Source organism: Apus apus, chromosome 2, assembly GCF_020740795.1.
Source record: "Apus apus isolate bApuApu2 chromosome 2, bApuApu2.pri.cur, whole genome shotgun sequence".
NCBI classification, from domain to species: Eukaryota; Metazoa; Chordata; class Aves; order Apodiformes; family Apodidae; genus Apus; species Apus apus.
The window spans coordinates 2,385,425-2,407,880 of record NC_067283.1 but is presented as its reverse complement, the minus strand read 5'-3'; the positions used below and the strand labels follow the sequence as shown (position 1 = coordinate 2,407,880).

Genomic DNA, 22,456 nt, shown 5'->3' with positions numbered 1-22,456 from the left:
GCCAAGGTCTTGCGTCCAAACAAGTTCTGTGAGAGCTGGTAGAGGACATAAATCCAAATGTTCCTTCTTATCCTTCTCCTCTTGCTCCCACCTCGTGCACACACTGCAGAGAGAACCTTGCTATAAAATCACTCCATGCCCAGGCATCGGCAAGTCCACATCAGTGCTCAGCCGGGGAGATCCCAGTTGCACCCCAGCCCCCATTTCCTACCATGGGCTATATTCCTCTGTCCTCACCTCTGTGCCCCTCTGCTCCTCACAGGCTGACGGGGAATGAACCTCTGACCATCCTCCCTCTGACCTCAGAAATGGAGGAAGCTGCCGTCAAAGCCCACTACAAAGTCTGTGACCGCCTGAAGCTGGAGAAGAAGCAGCGCAGGATGTGCCGGCGGGACCCCGGCGTGGCCGAGACCCTGATGGAGGCCATCAGCATGAGTGCCCTGGAGTGCCAGTACCAGTTCCGCTTTGAGCGCTGGAACTGCACCCTCGAGGGTCGCTACCGGGCCAGCTTGCTGAAGAGAGGTGAGAGGGGTGGGGGGTCTTGGTGGAACACCTCCTACACCCCTCAGATTTTCTGGTGCTTTGCAGAGTGGTCATCCTAGTACATCCTTTGCCAGCTGTGGGTTACCACCTCCCCAGAGGTCCAAAACCAGCTTGTAGGAGGTAAAGACAAAGCCATGCTCAGCTGATCCATGATAGTGCAGAGCAGGCAAAGGATGTGCTATATGGCAGTAATTTCTGTGGTTGTACTAGTGAAGCAACCCCTGTCCACTTCCCATTGCTGGCCATGGCTCCTCTCTTTGGAGCCTGGAGATGTTTGTGCATGTGTTTGCATCCAGTAGCTATGGTTCCTCCTTGTTTCTCCTGAGAGTTAAGCTGTTGCTGACGGGGAAGGTGTTGAAGTTCCCAAAGCTGGTGGGTTTTTTTGCTATTTTTTTCTTTTCCTATATAAGTTTGATATAAAACTTTCAGTAAAGAAATTGGGAAAATGCTTTGTTAAGGGAAATAAGGCAAAACAAAGTCTTCTGTGCTGTCCTGTCAGTGGGGGCAATAGGAGCCCCATCATAATGCAAAGCAAAAGCCTGCAAATATCTGTGTCTTGTTACTGCCCTACCCAGGGAAAAGGTCCCTGGGTGTGAGTGGTGGGTAATTCCCACACCCCTTCCCAGCAGCTCAGGTGGAGATGGCCAGAATCTGAGAGAGTATTTTTATCTCATTCTTTTGTGCTGCCTTATATAGTTCAGATTTTTGGACCTTTTCAGTAAAATCCAGTTCTTATTTCTCAGCTGAAGCTAACAGTGCAGCAGGACCATTTTACAGATAGCTTGCCGTGGGTCTTGAGGGCTTTGGTGACTTCCAGAAAGTCCCACACTCAGTGATGGAGCTGAACCTAGAAACCTAGGGTCCAACGTACTCAAAGATAACAGGAGAGGTTTCCAAAAACTTCCTTCCTTGTTAATTAGAAAGGAGTAATTCAGAAGCGCTGGGGCTTAACTAATGCAGTGTCACTGACTGCAATGGAAACAAGGAAAGTCCTTATGAAACCCAAGAGGTCCAGCCAGAGCTGCAAGACATTTAAAAATATCCCCGCATGCCAGAGGAGTCCCTGGATTAGTGGCGCCTTGGGAAAGCTAAGCACTTTCTCATGCTGACACCTGGAGGCCACAGCTTGTTCCTTCAGATGTGCCCGTCCCTCTGGGCAGCGCTCAGCGAGGGGTATTTCAAAGTTGAGTTGCATTAAAACACCTTGGAGAACCACCACCCCCAGCCCTTGTCAGGACCCTGTGTAATAAATGGTATCTCTGAGAGTTGCAAGACTCTGCCTGCTGTCTCATTCTTCCATGTTTTATGCCCCTGCAACATCTCTGCCCTCCACTGATGCTGTAAATCCTTCAGATGTTGTTCTCACTGCATAACACACTGCCCTGTAAATCTTTCTCCTCCTCTCCAGGAGCTGCTGGTTCCTGGTTCAGCATTGTGGCAAGTGATACCCCAGGGCAAAGATGCACATGTATCACCCACTAAGACACAGCTATTCAAATACATCAGTGTGTGCTTGCTTCCTCTCCTCCAGGGCCATTGCAGCTTTAAAGAAGAAGATATTAAAAAAAAAAAAAAAGGCAAACCCCCCACATTTCACCCAAGAAAAATTTCTCCCTCCTTTTTAACTCTTGGTCACCAGAAGAGCCTGGCTGCTGGTTTGCAGCTTGGGCTGACACGGCCCGTTTCTTAAAATAGTGAGGGATTGTTTAAGGGACTTGTTATCCTCTTTGGATACTCACAAACAATTTTGGAAATGGCTGAAACTGGATAGCTGTGGACGGCAGGCTGCTGATGCGTGGGGGGTTAGAATGCCTGCATTGATTTAAAGCTCATTATCTTGTTACAAAATATCTTGGTGCAATCAAATAGTGCGTGGTGGAGATGGCTTTAAATCTGACCAGCGCCAAATGTCACATGGACTTGCTTGGAAGCTGCCTGAGCTGCCTGTGGGTGAGATGATACCCGTGCTGATGGGCACCAGGAATTTGTGAGGCTTTCAGTGATGGAGAATGGGAGGAGTAGAGCTGAAGTGGATGGAGAGATTGATGGAGGGGGTAGAACCTGGCAAATGAACCACTTCTGGCTTTCTGTCAAACCCGGTATGCATCGTGGTTGCACAGCACTGAATTTCTGCTGAGATTTCACAACTGCTTTGAACACAGTGCTTCAAACCACTTTGCCTTCAATCAGGTTGTAGATCTGGGCTGTCTACTGAACCATAACACATCTAGGTTGTTTGCTGCCAATTGCAGTGTCTCAGACTCTCAGGGGACAGTTTACATGCCCTATTCCATCAAGGACCTCCTGGTAGCACGCTGATGCCTCCCTATTTCATAGCACAAGTAGCAGTGGTGGCAAGAAGCCACTTCTACAACCCAGGGGCATGGAGGCTTGGGAAGGTTTTTCTCCAGCAGTGGCATCTCTCTAACAGGCATGTGTGGGCAGTCTGACCTAGGGTGTAATCTAGAAAAACTTGAACCAACCTACAAAACTGAAAGCTTCTCAGAAGACATTTAGTACCCAGGGGAGTTTGGTGGTCTACATACCCATGAGTTGTGTTGTGAAAATTAAGTAAAGTATTCTCCCACCATTCCCAGTGAGAGAGTTTGCAATGCTGAAAATGTTATGGGATGCCAGAGGACATGATCTAACTTTGGGGAGAAGACAAAGAGGGGAAAACCCCCCAAATTTGGTTAAACAACCCTGATGACTCTTTATGGTGTCCTCAGTGAGTGTGGAGATGAGCCTTTTTTATCTTAACCTTTCTTCCTGTGAGGGAAGGGTTCTTGCTGCTCTTTTCCAGGTGAGCAGTAGAATGGTTGGAGAATTTCTACCACAACCTACTTTGAGTCAGGCCGCTTGATAGGACCAAGCCTCAGTCTCCTGGACTGGATTTCTGTCTGTCTGCTGCTGGAATTCAGCATCATGCACCTGGGAGTGTTTTGGGAAGGCAGGCTCTGGGGATGGGCCAGGACAGCACCCCATGAGCTTGCTTAGACTACCATGAACCTCCAAAGGAACAGTTCCAAAAATGACCTGGCAGTGTCTCTGCATGTCCTTGGTTGACACACCAGCTTACAAATATATCCACTACTGTCACCATCCACTTGTGTTATTTTTGAGTGGGGGATTTCTTGAGTAGGATCCAAGGCTGTTCTGGAATTGCATCTCAAACATGCAGTCGTTTACGGCTTCCATAGCCGGAGAATGAGGAGCTATAAATACTGACATGTTTGCTTTTTATTTCTGGCTTTTATAATTTGGATCAAAATTGTGGGTCTCTCTGGGAATCAGTTTACCTGTTGGAGGGAGCAGATGCTGCTGCATCTCTGCAGGTGAGCATGGAGGTGTAAAAAGGAGTTGTACATGGAAGGTCTGAGGTGTAAACTGCTTTTTGAAGCATTTGAGATGACAGGCTGGCTGTTGTGCTTTCCAGTCCTCAGGTGCCTTCAGGCACCTTTTTTAAAACAGGTTTTTGGGCTGGAGTGGGAGTCAGTGATACTTTTTTTTCAGTGGGAACGAGAAGGCAAGGAGCCTTGATGTTTTCTATTCTAACCACCGGATGGGAAGTCTATGCTGGGTTCCTGCTATTTGGTGTCCCTTTGGTAGCAGTATTGCTGTACCATGGTGATGATACCTCTGTGGCTCGTCCAACTCTTGCTCATCTCTTTCTGTTTTCAGGCAGAGACTCCCTGCAGAGTGACAGCCACAGAGCTGTCCAGATTTCATTTGCATTTTTTAATCGTGGCTCATGCTACCTCTGTCCATTGTTCCTTGCCCTCCACTGTGTCCTCTCCACCATCAGTGACAAGCATAGAGCTCAGCACGCTTTGACATCTCTCCAGCTCTTTTCACAATGTTTTTTTTTCCTCAATTTCCTGATGTTTTTTCTTGGTTTAACCTTTGGTCCAGCTGCAATTAAAGCTGCCTCCTTTTCTCTCCTACAGGTTTTAAGGAGACAGCCTTCTTGTATGCCATCTCCTCTGCGGGGCTGACACACGCCATGGCCAAGGCTTGCAGTGCAGGGAGGATGGAACGTTGCACCTGTGACGAGGCCCCTGACCTGGAGAACCGTGAAGCTTGGCAGTGGGGTGGCTGTGGTGACAACCTGAAATACAGTAACAAGTTTGTCAAGGAGTTCCTGGGGAGGAAACCCAACAAGGACCTGCGAGCCAGGGTGGACTTCCACAATAACCTTGTGGGCATGAAGGTGTGTTGAAGACAGCTCAGGGTGGAGGTTCAAGCCATTGTGGGGGTTGTGGGGGCAATAAGGTGCTGAACTTGTGTGTTGAAATAGGAGCATTGGATGCAAAATGCTTCTGCTGGAGGGATGACGTCTCAGTTGTAGGACTATGGCCTGTTTTTGTCACTGTGCTTCAAGAGTTGTGAAAAAATGTTGGAGGGAGATCAGAGGGAAGGAAAAAGGACTCTCCAGGTCTAGAAAACATGAGGTGAGGCGAAAGACTGATGGCTTTCCATAGGTAGAAGATGGTCTTAGAGTGCAAAAGGATGGAAAGGCAGGTTCTGGAGGCTTACAGCGAGGTAGGATGAGGAAGGGATTTATGCTGCCGTAGCACAGGCTGAGGGATGCTTTTCTTGCAGTAGTTCAATAGAGCATGGATAGTGTAGCATCTCCCCAGCCAGGTTTCTTTAAAACTGGCTGGACAAACACCTGGCGGAGAACCAGGGTAGAAATATCCTCTCTGACTCACCTCAGTCCTGAAAGTCCCTCAACTGTATTATCTGGCAGCCTTCCACTCTGTCTAGAGCTGCTGGGTTTGCAGCTGACAGTGTATGGGTGAGTACTCCCTCCTTTTTTTTTTTTTTTTTCCTTTTTCTTTTCTGATCCTTACCCTCTCAACTAGAAGACTTCCTGCTCTTTATGTTCCTCCATGAGACTTTACCCTCCTGCATGGAGGCCTCCCCATGGGACTGATAGAAAGGATAATGTGTCTGGAATCTCTGAATCATTGAAGCAAGAAGGGGGAAAGGATGGGACTCTCCAACTTCTCCCCTAATCTGCTTGCCTGTACCTAGCCTGGAGTTGCTCGAACATGAAAATCCCTCAGATTGGCCAGCACAGGTGCCTAGGATCAGTGTTTCATTGCACCAACCTCGAAGAGGGATATACTGTAGGGCTATAAATAGCCTTCCAGCCTTGTTATTGTCCGTGTGATTGGATGGAGGGTTGGGGCTGGGATGGGGGACCTGAGTCTCCAGTTTCCCAGGCAAATGCAGCCCAGCCAGTTGTGCATTCTAGGAATCGCCATCCCAGCTCAGTTGTTCCTGTGTGTATGCGTAAAATGTCATTCCTTACAACAGAGTTGGAGCATCAGAGAATGCCACCAGTGAGTGCTGGCCAGCAAACTTCTCCCCCTTTCCCCACCACCAGATGCTCCTAGACAGCGCTGAGATCAGGATTAGAAATATCCTGGATTTAGTTGGTGTCAGCCAAAGCCAGACAGCTTTTCTGCCTCTGGATTAAAAGGCTCAGTGTCTCTGAACTCCTGTTGCAGCTCTTTGGCGTGTGAAACAGGCTTTGCAGGGTGATGAAATTTGTTTTAATCCTTGTGATCCGTTGTTCCCAAGAGTCTGTTGAAACTCCCTGTAGTTGGCTATGTAGCAGATGGGACTAAAGAATGGAGAAGGTGGTCCATAGAGGTTATGATTTCATGCTGGAGATTGCTGTGAGATGTCTCCACTCTCCTCCACTTCCAGAGTCATATAATACTGATCATCAAAACCTACAAGGCTGTGGCTTTAGGTGCTATTGATATGTTCTTGTAATTCCATCAGTATCTCCTAGCAGTGCTGGGGCTAAAAAACTTGCCCAAGGGACTTGACATAACTCCCAGTGCCTTCCACCTCAGTAGCTGCAGTCAGGATGCCCTTATGGCTGAGACTCAGTCTTGGATTTAGGTTAGGTGTCCTTATTTATCATCTCTGCTCTATGGTCTCCATGTGACACTGAGCTAAATGAACTCAAAGGGTGAGCTGGAGGGAGTCAATTTTCTCTTTCTTCTTACCCTTTCTTGTCCTGGTCCCACTGTGAGCTTGTTCCCAGGGGAAGGGGAGATGTCAGAGACTCTGTCTCATCCTTTGCCTCCACTTTACTTGGCACAGTCAGGCCTAGGTCATTGGCAGTGGTTTCTAAGCACTAGTGTAATATCTGCAGCTAAACAGCTGAGTAACAGTTGTGACGGTTGTCCAGACACTGAGAGCCCTCCTGGCAATCCAAGTCAAAGACCTTTGCTGCAGGTCAGTGATCCAGTGTTCCTATTTTTGTCCACCGATGCCGTGTCTGTTGAGTTGGTATTGCTGTCTGACAGCTTTCCTTGCCGATCTGCAGCAGTGGTTGAAATGATTTCTCTGTTTGTGTTCTTAGAATAATTGTACCTTAGTCTGGTTGAAAGGTTAGCCAAGCAGCCCACTAGAATCTCAACAGCATCATGAAGCCAGGCAGGGAACAAGCAAACTGCATGTTGAGAAGGAAACTTTGAAGAGAATGGTGGTTTGAGATCAGGAGAACATACACCATGAGATCAGTCTCTGATCTGATCTCCAGATCGGGAGAATATACATATAGGCAGGATGTGTGGATCTAAACCAGTGGCACAATATGGTATCATTAAGATGATCAGAGGTGTTCAAGTCAGAGATGAGGACCCAGGCTGGCTTTGTAATTGTGAGGTCAAAACTTGCAACACTTGCTTGAAATATCAAAACTGTTTTGAAGCCTGAGCATTGGCCTCCATAGTGTGGTTGGTGTCTCTGACATACTTACTTGTGTGTAGATTAATATCAGTTTCAATCTGCTTCTTTCCTCCTGGTCCCACTGGCAATGCCGTATTGGTGGAGGATGAGAGCTGCTGAGCAGGTGGAGCGAGGTTCCCTTGCTGAATTTCTTGATATTTTCCCTGATGAAGGCAGTGGGTTAAATACAAAATTCAGCACGTGTCCTCTTCTCAGCTTTCTCTGTGGAAGCTGCCCATCGAATAGCTACTGCCTTACAGGCTTTCCAGCTACTGAGCAACAAGAGATGCCAACCTAGTGACTATGTCTCTACAGCTACCTGAGAGGTCACTGTAGAGAGGTTGGTGCTGGTCTCTTCTCACAGGTAATTAGCGACAGAAAAGAGGGAAGGGCTTTAAGCTGCAACAGGGGAGATTTAGACTGGACATTAGGAATTTTTTTCACAGCAAGAGTGGTTAGACATTGGAACAGGCTGCCCAGGGAGGTGGTGGAGTCACCATCCTTGGATGTGTTTAAGGGTCATTTGGATGTGGTGTTGGTGGATATGGTTTAAGGGAGAACTTTGTAGAGTAGGGATGATGGTTGGACTTGGTGATCCCAAGGGTCTTTTCCAACCTGAATGGTTCTGTGATTCTATGGGAGTGTGAAATCACTTTGAACTAACCTAGCTTGATTATTTGGACAAAAACTTGTATGTATTCGGTGTGAATCAAAAGACTGAAAAAATTTGAACTTGAGCACTCATTATATAGCTATGATGCTTCTATGGACTCTAATGTGTTAAATGTCTCTGTGAGTTCCAGAAAGATTATGATCATTTTAAGGGGGAGTTGAGATGCAAACTGAGTGCCTTTCCCCAAGTTATCAGTAAGCTGATGATGGAGCAGGAGACTGAAGCCAACTCTCCTGAATTTCTGCTCAGCACCCACTGTGTTTTGCCTCTAACCAAGCCACAGGTTTTATGTCAACTAGTGGAGCTATACATGCAGAAATCTAACCCTTTGCTGCACTAGAGACTGCTTTGGACTGGGCTAGAAATGGACTTTCTTTCCCTGTATTTTGCTACAGGAGCTTGTTGCAGTGCCAGCCTCTGCTAGTGTGTGTCATCTACGTATGGATGTCCACATGTGTGTTCCCTGAGGGGGTGGAGGAGTATCTGTTGAAGATACAGCACAAGCTTGGTGGTCTCTCACTGATTCTTAACAACACACAATCTTTCCTATCTAATTACTCCCAACCATGGCAAAAACGTATAAAAAGTCTTACGAGACCTAGCAAAAAAAGGACCTGTGCTTAACTGGCTGATTTGGCAACCAACACTATACCCTTGCGGTCAACACGGCAGTTTCTCCATGGTGTCACACTAGCAAACAATCCACGTATTTCTGCAAGGGTGACATTATCCTATCCCACCTAGTTTTAGTGTCTCCTGGTAGACGTTCTCATTTAATTATTATTTTACTTCTGTTTTTTACAACCTTGATGGGCCGACTGTAATTTTGCCACCACCAATGAAATAATCACTGAACATGTTGTGCCCATGATGGCTCACAAAGTTATATGATATGACCTCAATTGCTAATGAAAGGGCGAGCTTGTCTAGGGTGAGGATGAGGTAATTAGACCAGGACTTCTCCAGCCTTCTCTTTATTGAAAAGTAGGAGCTCTGAATAGACCACTTATTAAAAAAGCAATTTCCCTTCCTCTGCCAAATCTACTCTAGCTCATTCAGCTATTCTTTCAGAGGGGTCTTGGGTGGAGAAGGGTGTGTGTCGGGGGGGAAATGTGTGTGTGTCAAGGGGATGGGGGCAGCAGTGGTGAGAGAAGTCAACTGTATTCAAGCTCCATTGCCAGCAATGAAGTTTCTTGGTTATATTAAACGAAGCACAGGCAGCCTTGCTAAAGCTCTCTTCTTCTCTATATCCTCCCCCCCTTTTCCCCCTTGTACACACAAGTGCAGCCCTCTTTCTTAACCCATTAATGAAAAGTCGGAATATTAGAGCATTCAATTAGTTCCACTGGGCTTGAGTAAGTGATGTTTTAATTAAATTTGCCCAGTTTCTCAGCAAAGTATCATTAAACATGACTTTCCAACTCTCTCTCTGGAGCGTTGCTAAGTTTCTTAATCCCAGGAGTGCTGACCTCTTCCAGAGGTATGTCTGGTCAAGCATGTCTTACAGATCCAAGGGGCACTATTAAAGGGGGCTGCTGTTACCCAAGAAAAAGAAAAAAATGTCATGTTTTCATTCTCTTTATCCTTCCAGATGGAGGGACACAAGCAAGACTTTGCCTCCAGGACCATGAAGTCAAGTGTAAAGCCCCAGTCTCCTGGAGAACAAAGAGTGTTTAGCGCAAAACTATAGGAGAGTAGAAATGGAGAATAAGAAAATACTTCCCTCTAGCAAGGTCTCTTTAGGCAATATTCCCTTTGAAACTGGTTCCCTTCATGAAGCTTCCTTTATTGTTTTCTACAATACCAATGCATATGTTTTGGTCTGTGCAGTCTATATGTACATTCCTGAAGGATTCTAGTAGAATCATGGGATGGTTTGTGTTGGAAGGGACCTTTAAAAGTCACCTAGTTCAACTCCTTTTCAGTGAGCAGGGACACCCTCAACTAGATGAGGTTGCTCAGAGCCCTGTCCAACCTGAACTTGAATGTTTCCAGGGTTGGAACTTCTACCACCTCTCTGGGCAACCTGTGTCAGTGTTTCATCACACTCATTGTAAAAATAATCTTCCTTAGATCTAGTCTAAATCTCCCCTCTTTCCATTTAAAACCATCACACCTTGCCTTGTCACAACAGGACCTGCTAAAAATTTTGTCCCCATGTTTCTGGTAGGCCCCCTTGAAATACTGAAAGGCTGCAATAATGTCTCCTTGGAGCCTTATCTTCTTCAGGCTGAACAACCCCAACTCTGCCTGTCTCCATAGCAGAGGTGCTCCATCCTGCTGATGATTTCTGTGGCTGCCTCCTGTTGAACTTACTCCAACAGATCCACATCTTGTGCTGAGGCCTCCAGAGCTGGACACAGTATTGTTCTACTTGTCATCCCTGTTGATGTAGGGTTCAATCCAGACCCATCCTGAGACATGTTATGCCTGCATCTCTGAAAAAGTGTGGGATGCTCTGGAGATGATAGTGGGAGGTGGATGGATTTTTCCTTGTTGTTGACTTGCTTTTTTGGAAGCCCATGCAAGGAATAGCTTTTTCCCTTAGGTGGTGCTGGCAGGGATCTATCTAAAGAGCTGAACGTGCCTCCTGCACTAGAGATGGACTCACCATATCAGGTAGATGTTTTCCCAGCTATCATCTGTCTAAGGAACATAACGAGCTATCACGTAACATGTTATCAGAGCATGCCACCCTCTTCATTTCTCTATCTCCATTTTACAGAGGGAAAATTGAGACTCAGAAAGATTAAGTGACTTACTAAAGGTCACACACAGGCATAACTTGCACCCTGGTCTCCTGTTGCAGAGACAGTGTTTACAAGCACTGTCCATTTCATCTCAAACAGTTCCTGCTAGCAAACATGATTCCAGTCAATCTCCAGAGTTTGTCAAAGAGGCAAGCTTAAATGCTAATCCTTCTGTTCTCTTGCAGCTCCAAAAAGTGTAATAATTGCCCTTTTTTGATGAGACAAATCTGTATGAGCTTGCTAATACAGTTGGTGCATGAAAAAAAAAAAAAAAGGACACATCATGCATCTTTTTGGTGGTTTCTCTAGGGGGATGTGTTTGCAGAGGGAAATCTAGCATCACACTTTTACCAAGGTACAAATCACCTCTCTGAGACTAGTCCTTGATTTTATATACCCAGATCAGTTTGCAGGGCCACTGCTAGTATTAATTGCTTCAGGTCATGACAGGTAGGAATGCATAAGCATGTACTCTGGATTTTCCCCTCCTTCCTTCAGGCTGAGATTAGCCAAGACACAGTCTTTCTAAGGCCTGGAAATCAACACTCTGGAAAAAATTACTTGCTGTGTCCCATAAGTAGTTGCAGTTGTTTATGTAGAGCTTTCTGAGCATGTGAAGCACACTAGAAATACAGAAGGGGAAAAAATACTTTTAACGTTCACAATTTAAAGTAGGGTTATGTTATTCTGTGTTTAAGTGTTAGTGAAATAGGCATTAAAAACCTAAAATATGTGTGCTCATATTTTAAAGGAAGGGTAGTGTAAAGGGAAAAATTCTGAAAAAGCAGTTGGAGAACAGGCTGAAAAGAAGGGTTTGTTTGTTTGTTTTGGTTTTGGTTTCTTTTTTTTTAACAAAACAGAAGAAAAAAAAATGAGGGGAATGAGAAAGAAACAGAACTTCTCACAATCTGTGAAACTTTCATAATTCAACCAATGGTGATGGCCAATATTAAGGGACAAGTCTGGTTATTTGGGCACTGTGAAGAAAAGGGGACTGTGGTTACTGTCCAAACAAACATTAATACTTGAGCTGAGAAAATAATTAAGCCTATTTAAATGAGGGAAGATATGTATATAGGCGACGGAAGAGATTCCATTATAAAGAAGCATCCCAAACCCCTTTCTAAGGGCAGGCTTTTTCCTGGATGAGCTTAGCTCTAAAGAGGCTCATCTGCTCCCTCCTCTCCTGCAAACCATAGCGAATGGTTTGAAGCCTTGGAGCTGCAGCCCAGCCATGACGACAGCCGAGCTCTAACCGAGGAATTCCCACGGCTGCGTGTCCGCTTCGGACTGCTGCTACCCAGACAAGAGTTGTCTGAAAAACCACTGCCAGAGCCCCGTGACCCAGCTGGGAATGAATGGGAATCTGTCCTCAGCGTTTCAGCTAAAACACTGAGAAATTGTGTGTTGCAGCATGTCTGAAACTGATCATTATGGGGGCACTTAGTCTGAGCTTCGTAGCAAACCATTGTTGTGAGGAAGGATTACATGTTGCATAGCAATGCTCTGCTGTGATCCCTTTTCCCTATGGCTCTTGTAAAGCTGTTTGGGCAAGCAGTCCTGCACTGCTATCTAATTTCCTCTTAGCAGCAAGCACCAATAAAGACAGTTTGGTCTTTATCATAATTGTTTTCCTCATTCTGCCTTTGTTAGTGTTTAGTATTCTTACGACAAGTTCAATGGGAGTTCATGTTCCTAAGTCAAATGAACTGCTCTAAGAGTTTATTTTCCTCCCAAACTGTTCTCCTATTTATGAGACTACCAGACCAGGTGATTGTTGAGAGGAGAGTGGGAGGACACAACACTTTAAACATTTTATTCAACTGGACTTTCATGGTAGATGCTCTCTGCAGCATATAACACAATAAGGATTCAAGTGCATGCTTGTGTTGTTACTCCTGAGTAATTACAACTCTGCTACTCTGTTACCTGTGGTGTTTAGGCCACAGGGAAGTATTTTGTGCTTTGGATTTAAGCTAATACATTTTGCTTCATATTTGTGACAAGATAGAAACACGCATGTGGCAGCTCACCTTGGTGCAGATGAAGTACGATTGTTCAGTAAGTGGTGATTCCATGTGTGTTCAAGAGAGGTTCAAGTCTACGTAGGATGGAGGCAGATCAGTCTCTGAGCTGTGATGTGGCTTGAAAAAAAAAACAGAGGTATCTCTGGTAGCTATGGCTCTGGAAATGACAATGTTCTGTTAGTCTTATTCTGCCCTTGTGTACCCTAGACTTTTTAGGTAATAAAAGTTAAGTTACTCTAGCCTGGAAGTACTTCTATTCCCTACCCTGGAAGTCTGAAAGCATGATCTAGCCATTTACCCATTAGTCCCATGGCCCAGTCAGGAAAGGTTTCTTCAGTACTGCTCCAAGCAACCTGCTGACTTGGATATGTCTTACTTTGCCTCCTGGAGCAATGAGATGGATTTAAGTTTCTCTGACAGGAGCCTGCAACAAGAGGAGGAAGGTTTTTGTGGAAGCTGAGGAATGAGACAGGAAACAGAAGGGCTTTGCCAGGATTCATTTTGGCTCATGGATGGTTAGGAGCCCACAGGAAGTTCTCCATCACACGTTGCCTTGAGTGGCTGCACCATGACTGACAGAAGCAGGGGAGGTTGGCTGGAGAAGAAATTTTTGTAGGATTTTCACTAGAGCTGCCTCAAAATATTCTTGAGCCCTTACTGGTCCTTCAAGAAGAAGGTTTATGGTGTGGTTGGGATGCACCACACTTGCACACTGGCCATATGAAAATCCACATGCTGGATTTCATTAATTTGCACATTCATGAGAACTAGGACAACGGAAACTTTTTATGCTTTGGTCCACCAATGCACAACATCTAAGCTCTCCTAGGCACTGCTTAACAAGGAGCTTAGAAGCAGGTCAGGAAAAAAAAAAAAAAAAAAGATGGAAAAAGCCCATAATTAATCACAGCCTGTTCATTCCAGACAAGGAGAGGAGGATTCATCTGCTTAAATATATGCATTAGTATCCTTTGAGAGAACTTTATGTTCCTGGAGGGGCAGCTGATGATGAAGTTCAATGTTTTACAGTACCTCAAATAATGTTAGATGCTGATATTGAGATACCTGAATTCTGCTAACCTGGTTTGGGTTAAGATACCTAAACCAAGATATCTCTATGTGTGATAACCTGTTAGTGGATGGAGGTGTAGTCAGCACAGTTGGTGGAGCCTGCAGAGCTATTCCATAGACCTAGTGCAGGTGTCTGCTTCCCTGAAAGATCCCCTGTCTGCTTTGGTTCCACTAAATTGGGAGGAAATTTAGAGGTTTTTCTCAAAGGTAAGCATTTAAACTCAAATGTCTGCCTCAGTGAGGTCAACCCTGGCTGGCTGGTGTGATTCAGGTGCCTAAACATACATACCTACTCCTGACTGAAGGTTTACTGCTATCTGCTGACTGCCAATCCATCAGGATCTGGATTTCTGACATGTTGTGCTATATCTATCAGACCCATGTGGATGCCTTGAATTTACTGCACCTGCAATGTCAGCTGCTGTCCCACTGCACTATGGAGAGGGGGCTCCAGATGAGACCTGTCCTGTGTCCAGGTTCCCTTCCTGCATTTTGTGATCATGCCTTATGTAACCAGCTCTAGATCCAGCCAAGCTTGTGCACGGGAGGGTGTCTACCAGCCAACCAATTCCTACTGCTTTCTTGCTTTTCAGTAGAATGGTGGTTGTCTCCTTTTCCAGGTGGAGCAGATGCGAATGAGTTGGCAGAGGTGGGAGGGTTTAGAAAAGCCCAAACTGCTGAATGACTGTAGTGTGTAGCCCTTCTGCAAGTATCTCAGCAATTTTGCCCAGTTTGCTGATGGTCTGGGCGTGAAATCAGGTAAAGGAGCTTTGTTTCGCATGAACCCGGCTCTGACTTCTGGATGACCAGTGAAATGTGACTTTACATGAGGGACAGCATGGGTGAGGGTTGGATTTTTTTCCCCTTGGTGTTGAAATGTGTTCTGTACGCTCTTGTCTAACATTGTGGGATTTCTTGCAGAGTTGGCTAGACACTTTGGCACGCAAAGCGTGACAGCCCCTAACCAAGCCGGCCCAGCTGAGTCCTATAAGCAGCAACACATCTCTCCCTGCAACCCGTCACTTGTTTGAATGCTACTGTGTATTATTGGATTGCATTTGAAAAGGTCTTGGCTGTCACAGGAATGAAGTGTGACCACTGGCCAGGCTTTGCTGAAGGCTGTATTATGCAGTGTCTTTCTAAAAATGTCTCTGTAATATCAGGATTAGGCCAGACCCCAGTTCTGAGCCCATGACCTATTGCACATTTGCACATGGTGCTCAGCAGGACTTCTGCAGCCAAATAATTAAGAACTGGATGGTCAGGAAGTGGACTGGAGCCAGGTCTTTGCTGTCATGAGGCCATAATGTTGGCAGATGCCATCATGGGCAGCAGGAGGAGATTTTATTTTTCTCACTTTTACAGATACCACAGATGCCCAAAGGAAGGGCACTTTCAGTGGTACCTTGACAGGAGGCAGATCTGTAAAACAAACTTTGTTACAACTTGTTTTTTTTTTAAGGGCTGGTTATACTTTAACCTATTTAAAGTTAAAACGTAGACTATTTTTGGAAAAGAGCAAAAAGGTATTTTTTTGTGTTGTCATCACCTTTGTGTTCCAGGATTGTCTTCTAGAAATGTGGGGGTTTTTGTGTCTGTGCCTTGATTTCTTTCCCCATAACTGATTTTCTTTTGGGGCTGTGTGTCTGCAGGTGATCAAAGCTGGAGTGGAGACAACCTGTAAGTGCCACGGTGTATCTGGATCCTGTACTGTCCGAACTTGCTGGAGGCAGCTCTCTCCATTCCATGAAATAGGGAAGCAGCTGAAGCAAAAGTATGAGACATCGCTCAAAGTGGGCAGCACTACCAATGAGGCCACAGGGGAAGGAGACATCTCCCCACCCAAGAAGTCCATCCCTGGTCACAGTGATCAAATCCCAAGGACTACGGATCTTGTCTACATTGACGATTCCCCGAGCTTCTGTATGATGAGTAGATACTCGCCTGGGACTTCGGGAAGGAAATGTTACAAAGACAAGAACTGTGACAGCATCTGCTGCGGGCGAGGGCACAACACGCAGAGCCGGGTGGTCACCCGTCCGTGCCAGTGCCAGGTCCGTTGGTGCTGCTATGTGGAATGCAAGCAATGCACCCAGAGAGAAGAGGTTTACACCTGCAAAGACTGACACATCTTCTGCTTGATGGCAACCCTCGGTGATGGGCGACGGTGATCTATGAGAACTACATATGGAGACAAACAGGGTTTGATTGACCTTCTGGGATCTGAAAGCTATGTTGAGACATAAGCACTTTGTAGGGTACAGGTGACCCAGCTGTGTTGCTGTTTTGTTTTTGTTTTTGTTTTGTTTTCCTGTAGACTGAATTTTAATGAGGTCCAACCATGTGGAAATAAGTGCCTGTCACACTGGGGTTAGACACCAGTTGACCTTCACCTTAGTCATCCATGCAGTTTGATGGATCGTTCATCCTTGGAACATCTTGATTTTTTTCACCAATCCTCCATGAACTCCTGGGCTAATATATTCTCTTTGGCATAAATAACATATACTATTTTATTCCTGAAGCCTACCCAACTGCTTAAAGAGCTAAGCAGATATAGAAGAAAGATCTTTCTGCTTTGAATGTGATGGTACGGGAAGTGGTCATTTTTTTCCCCTTCTATAACTGGTGAGGAGTGTGTAGGGAAAGCAGGAACAGCCTTGATGGAAACAAGGCTCTGACAAAGAGACCCACTGGGAGGGTAAGCTTTTTAACAGCTACTCCAGATCTCCATACTTTGATCACCAAATACAGCTCAAAAAATGTTGGGTCCACCATATTGCAGACAGAAATATATCCAAGAAAGCGGTTGGGAAGACAGTAGAAAACCAGATGTGCCTGTTCCCTTCAGTCCAATCAAGTATTCTTTTTTTTAAAGAAAAACATTTATTCAAATGCCGTTTCTTTAGCACTATGGCTGTCTTGATTTTTTTTTTAAATAATTTTTTAAAACCACTAGATGCTTTTGTTTTATTTTCACTTCGTGCATGATTTATTTTTCTCTCCTCTTCCCACCTCTTGTTGATCTAATTCACCCTGTGGTAACCGCTTGAGAAATCTGAACTGGAACTTTTTCGTCTTATGCCAGCTGAATTCAGACATGTCTTTCTGAGTAGAACAAGTGAAATTTGAGTGCATCTTGGAATGCAGTGCTGTCTTGCAGTGTACAGCAGCAGTTTGGGACTGAATCAGGCCTCTGGAGGAGTTGACTTTTCTTTTACTAGGTCATCATTCCATTTACTCTCATGGTGGTACATGACACAAGCTGTATGTAAACCTTATGACCTTAAGATTTTTTTTTTAACCACTAGATCAAAAACTGTATTTTAAAAATATAACTGCTCAATGGTAACCAACTATTGGATTCAGAACAAGTAATTGACGTAAAAGGCAAATTTCCAAGTGGCCCGAGAAGCAAAACATGACTGCAGTGGTAGATCTGTGAAATAGATGACAACCTTCAGCATTTCTTTTTTTCCTTTGAAGAGGATACTTACAATCCAGAACTTGATGTGGCAATATCCTTCAGTCATATAAAACTGGATTGGAAGCAGCCAGTGAAGTCCTCTACAAAGCTTTCTGAGGAAACACTGGAGAGCAGAGAGCATTTTATTTTTGGTAGCATTTTTTGATTGTCCAGCAGTAGCAATTTCCACCAATTTTATATAAGCCATTGATCTGTTTCTCAAAAGAGAAAAGCTGGCTGGAGTTTTTCAAGCAGTAGTAGATATTAGCCAAGCAAAAAGAGAGCAGTTTCCCAAGATGGACCATTATTTTTCAAGATTTTTTTCTTTTTTCTTTTTTCTTTCCCCGAATAGTAGCCACTAATATTTAAGCTGTTCATGTGCATCTACTGGGAGGAGAAAAGACTATTATTTTTTTTCTTGGTAACAAATACCTGCAGTCCAGCCTGGGTTGTTGACATCAAATCTTGGGGTAGAGGCATGGGGAGGGACAGGATGTTACTGTTGATAGCTGTATGGCCCTGTGAAGTGTATTATCACTTACGTGGATGTTTGCTTATTTGCTGTACAGTTTTGGAGGCTGGAGTAGTGGTGGAAAAGGAGGAATCTGCACAAGGTGTTTGTCCCTTCCACCATGGCAGATGCGTGGTGGTGCATTCAATGCAGGAGGCTTGCAGGAAGGTCTCATGGTTTCTGGGAGATGCACTGCTTTGAAAGCCACCCATGAGCAGTTTATCTAATGGTTTAAAAAATAAACTGACTAGAAACATATTATTCAGTGTGTGCATGTGTGTATATATACACACATGCTGACACTTAAATATATATATATATAAATATTGAACAAACATTTATTTATTGTAAAGCCCTTCAGAAGGACCTTCTTATGGTTTCAATGTGGTATTATGTTAAATTCTCTTTCTCCCTCTCTCCCTCTCTCTCACATATGTGCAAACTCACTGTTACGTTTTTGTGTGTGTGCTAGAATAGCTTTTCCCCTCCAATAAGGCCAGATCCAAACCTGCTCATAACATGAGGATTTTGGGGTCTGAATTACTATTTCTGGCTCCATTCTTTTTTTTCTTTTTTGTTTTTTCTTTTTAAATATTTTTTTTTCTAAAAGAATGGGCTGCAATTTATGTGCATTATTATTATTATTATTAATTATTATTATTATTGTTATATTTAAACCATGGGCCTAATTTTTCTTCTTTTCACTGGTGTCTCTGTTTCCATTGACCTCGCTGGAGTAACTCCACATTGCACTGGTGTGAGAGGAGAATGAGTCCCTAGATGCAGAAGAGAAGGGAGGTGTTGGCATCAATATCCTTGCAGAACAAATGCCTGGGTCCTATGGGTTAGGGTACCTTGGTGTGTTTGGCACTGGGGAGAGAGAGAGAGAGATGGGTGGGCAGTAAGGAAGAGTGTCAAAGCTTGACTAGAAGTAAGAGGCAAAGAGTGAATGAACTACTGAGTGAAAGAGCTCTTCTGTGTATTATAACTCACGCACTGAAGCCTGGATGCTTTCTGTAAGTATTTAAAAAAAAAAAAGAAAAACACACAAAAAAAGACCCCACCACAAAAAACAAATTGTATTTATGTTAATGTGGATATATTACTTGCCTGTTGTATATTGTAAATAGCAAGGTTTATTCTCCTGTGGTTAAAAAAAAAATATAAATAACTAAATAGTAGCGAGGCACATGTGTTAAATGTATAGGCAGTGTATAAAAAATACTAACATTCTGAAATCAGGAGAACTTGTCTTCTTGGCCTTTTGACCTACGGTGGTAAAACATATGTGGGTTATTTTTCTTCTTCCCCCCACCACGTTGTGTGTGTTTTGGGTGTGGGGGTGTATTTAGTTCCAGCGTTTTCCAATGTTTTCCTTATCTTTGAAGAAAAAATGGGGAAGAAAGCCTCGTTTTGGAAAAATCCAGTGGAGCTTGAGTAGGATGAAATGAGTAATATCTGGCAGAAATGTCGTCAAACCCTCTCAAAACCCTCTTAAGTGCTTGACCTGGGTTTTCTGCTGGTAATGGATGTGTGTTGAAACTGAATTTTACCCATGGAGCAGGAACTTTTGCTTGTGCTACTCCATACATGAGTTCAGACAACCCTAGATGAGAGACCCTGAATTACTCTATAAAACATTGGGTAGTGTCCTGAAAAAAATGGTTTTGTGTCATCTGTATGAAAATGGATTTTTCCAGAGAGGCTGATTCTACCATCACACCACTGGATCTCCAGTGCAATTCAACCACATTACTCATTTTTTGTAAAACTACTACAAGAATGGACTTGGGTCCCTGAACCTTTCACGGTGTCATTTCATATGAAGAAAAAAACAAAAGTGCAAAGCAACTTTTCCCTTTTTTCTTACCCCCAGAGAAACAGGTTTTTTGCAGCAGATGTAACTGGAGAAGGACGGGTGGGTGTAAGGGAGGTCTCTGGTTTCTGATCCCCTTTCACCCCCTGTCTCCCCAAAAGTGTCAAAGTGTTGGTTCTCCTAAGCTGATCCAGCAAGACTTGTGAGATCAGTTTTGGGGTGGGGGGGGGGGGTGCAACCATTATTTATATAACTTTTTTTATTAATTTTTTTAAAAGAGAAGTTAGCTGATGGAAGAATATTTTTATTGAATAGTGCATTTAGCTATGTCAGAAATATAAAAAAAATATATATAATATTTTTGTAAACAAGGCAAACTGAAAATGTTTGCTGTTTTATATTAGAATTTTCTATTAAAAGAAATAAAACCCCACACAAATAATTGTTGCACCCGTCATCTGTTTTTTTTAACAAGCTTCTATTCTGTGTGACTGACTCATATATGCCAGATGTGGGGACATGCAAAACAAGTCCTAAACATTACGTTCTCATTGTCTTCCAGCTCTCAAAAGACTCCAGTTAGTGAGACAAGCAGTGTTTAATTAAAGGGGTGTTTTAAAAATTATTCTTCTAGACAGTAAATATGAGTTGTGAAGGATGAGTAGCTTGGAATTAAAACACAAAATTCTGCCCCCAAAATTTAAGCTTACCCATTTTTCAGTCATGCATCCTGGTCTTGAGATGGCTCTGGATTAAGGGAAGCCAAAACCTATTTACAATAATTAGATGTTTTTCTCAGTTGGCCTGGGAAGAATGACTCTTAAAAAAGTTGTTGGAGAAACCAAAATACATCTGAGTATCTGGGAAGGTTAAATGAAGAGGACCAAATTCCAGGCTTGCACTAACATGAGCAGTTTGTGTCTAGTTAGATGGGGCAGTGCAAAACTGGGAGCTGGAGACTTGGTCTGCTGAGGTTCAGGAAGCCTGTTGTTCACCTTTGGAGAGAATGGATGAGTGATGGACCATCTGTTTTCAAAAGGGTGTTTGGGATTGCTGGTTTAGAGACCTGAGCAGGGGGCTAAATATTTTCTGAGCATTTTTTTGTGGTCGGCCAGCTCGTACACATCTGCCTCCCCTCAGCCTAGGTCTTGGATTTCTTTGTTTTTCAGCTGCCCTATTTTTGCCAATGTTTATTAGTTTGTTTGGCTGCAGTAGGATTAGAGGAGAACCCAGATGAAGGGGCAGATTTCTCAAGGGTACTTTTGTGGAGTAGATACTGCTTAGGGTAATTTTCTGGTGGATTATGGTGCCTGTGAAAAATTCCTCTGTTGATGTTGCAGTAAAATTTGGTCTGTTCTGTACTGGATAAAACAGGTGCAGCAAAGCTCTTCCTTCCTCGGTTTATTTGGTTCTACGTGCACATCTGTTGGGTTGAGTCTGGTTTCCATGGTTAGCTCGTCCTGGCTTTCACTCTTCAGGATGCTAACTAGGTGATGAATTTTGGAGAGCAACATTTCCCTGCAAGAGAAATAGTGCCTTTTATGACCATTGTTGCTCGTGTAATTTGAAGGAGGCTCAGGAAGGCACAGGATCAGGCCTGTAGAGATCTGGTAATTGCCAGGTCTTTCAAGATTAGGGTCATGGATATTAATATTGGATAGCTTTTAGATCTATTTTTAGCTGATGAACATTGAACTTGACCAAACTATTTACATATTGCAGCAAAGAGAATATTTCTGAGAAGAAAAAAAAAAAAAAGGGAATCTCTGGTACTTGTGGGTGGGGAATAAAAGCAAGTGGGTATTGCAAGCTCAGATCATCTCTGGCATCATGGTAGGCTTCCTGTTACTACATTTCTTCAGATTCAGGGACTGGGTAGGGTGTAAGTTAAGATCATAGATGATTCAAGGTGAACCCAAGAGACAGGAGATTCCTCCCTCATCCAATCTTCCATTTCATCACGGGGTTGCTCAGGAAAGTTGGCAGAGATGTTCACATGCTTGGCTTAGTGGGATGTTTGCAGTGGGCCTGGACTCAACCCCCTTAAATAAGGAGCCTGTTGTGTGCAGTCAGTGTAGACACCTCTAGGTGTTTTGGCCCATATGGAGGTGCCAGCTTCTCTCTGTTGACAACAGAAGGGGATAAAGACATGTTAACCCAGGTTAATAGAAGTGGGGATGAATTCAGGACTAATCAAGGTATGTGTGGATAACCCTGCCAGCTCCCCTTGGGCATGGAACCATCTGGAGCAGCAATCACCAAACCAGCACAGAAATTTTCCCTCATTCCACCTCATCCCAGTCTCTAACAATGCGCTTTAAGACCTGAATGTAAAGTCTAGGATTTGTTTTGCACATTTGGGATGGCATTTCCTTTTAAAGGGAGGTGGGAATACTAACATGAAGGATTAGTATTTTTCTTTCGTTTTTCGTTTTTGGGTTGTATTTTTTTTTTCCAATGTCTTATGGGAGCCTAAGTTATTTTTCTCTACCTCATATGTACAGCTTGTAGGTATAAATCTGATTCTGAGTGACTGTTGAGAATGTATTTAAGTTATTTAACATCTTTGTATAACAAAAAAAGCCAGAACAAATGAAACAATAAATGTATTTTAAATTATACTTGAAATGTGCACTTCTTTCTTCCCATCTGTTGAAAAAGGCCTAAAGTAAGTGATTGTGGGAGCCTCTGTGCCTCCTTCAACACTACTCTTGACCTCTACTCTTGACCTTGGGTCCTGGAGCCAGCCTGCTCATGTGGCTAATGTAAGCCTCAAAAGACCATAAGCCCTAGTACAGTGGCAAGCGTGTTGCCTACATGAGAAGGATGGTGTTTTTCCAGCCTGA

The 22,456-nt window shown here is 43.9% G+C and overlaps 1 protein-coding gene across 1 annotated transcript in view; it reads left to right on the top strand.

Annotated features, from left to right (window-relative positions):
• Positions 1 to 22,231, top strand: part of WNT9A (Wnt family member 9A) — a 62,004-nt gene extending 39,773 nt beyond the window's left edge. The window contains exons 2-4 of the mRNA XM_051611767.1: positions 263 to 522; positions 4,491 to 4,753; positions 15,470 to 22,231. Of these exons, the coding sequence (XP_051467727.1) occupies positions 263 to 522; positions 4,491 to 4,753; positions 15,470 to 15,943 (997 nt within the window). The 3' untranslated portion in view covers positions 15,944 to 22,231. The remainder of the gene's footprint in view (positions 1 to 262; positions 523 to 4,490; positions 4,754 to 15,469) is intronic.
• The last annotated feature ends 225 nt before the right edge of the window (positions 22,232 to 22,456 follow it).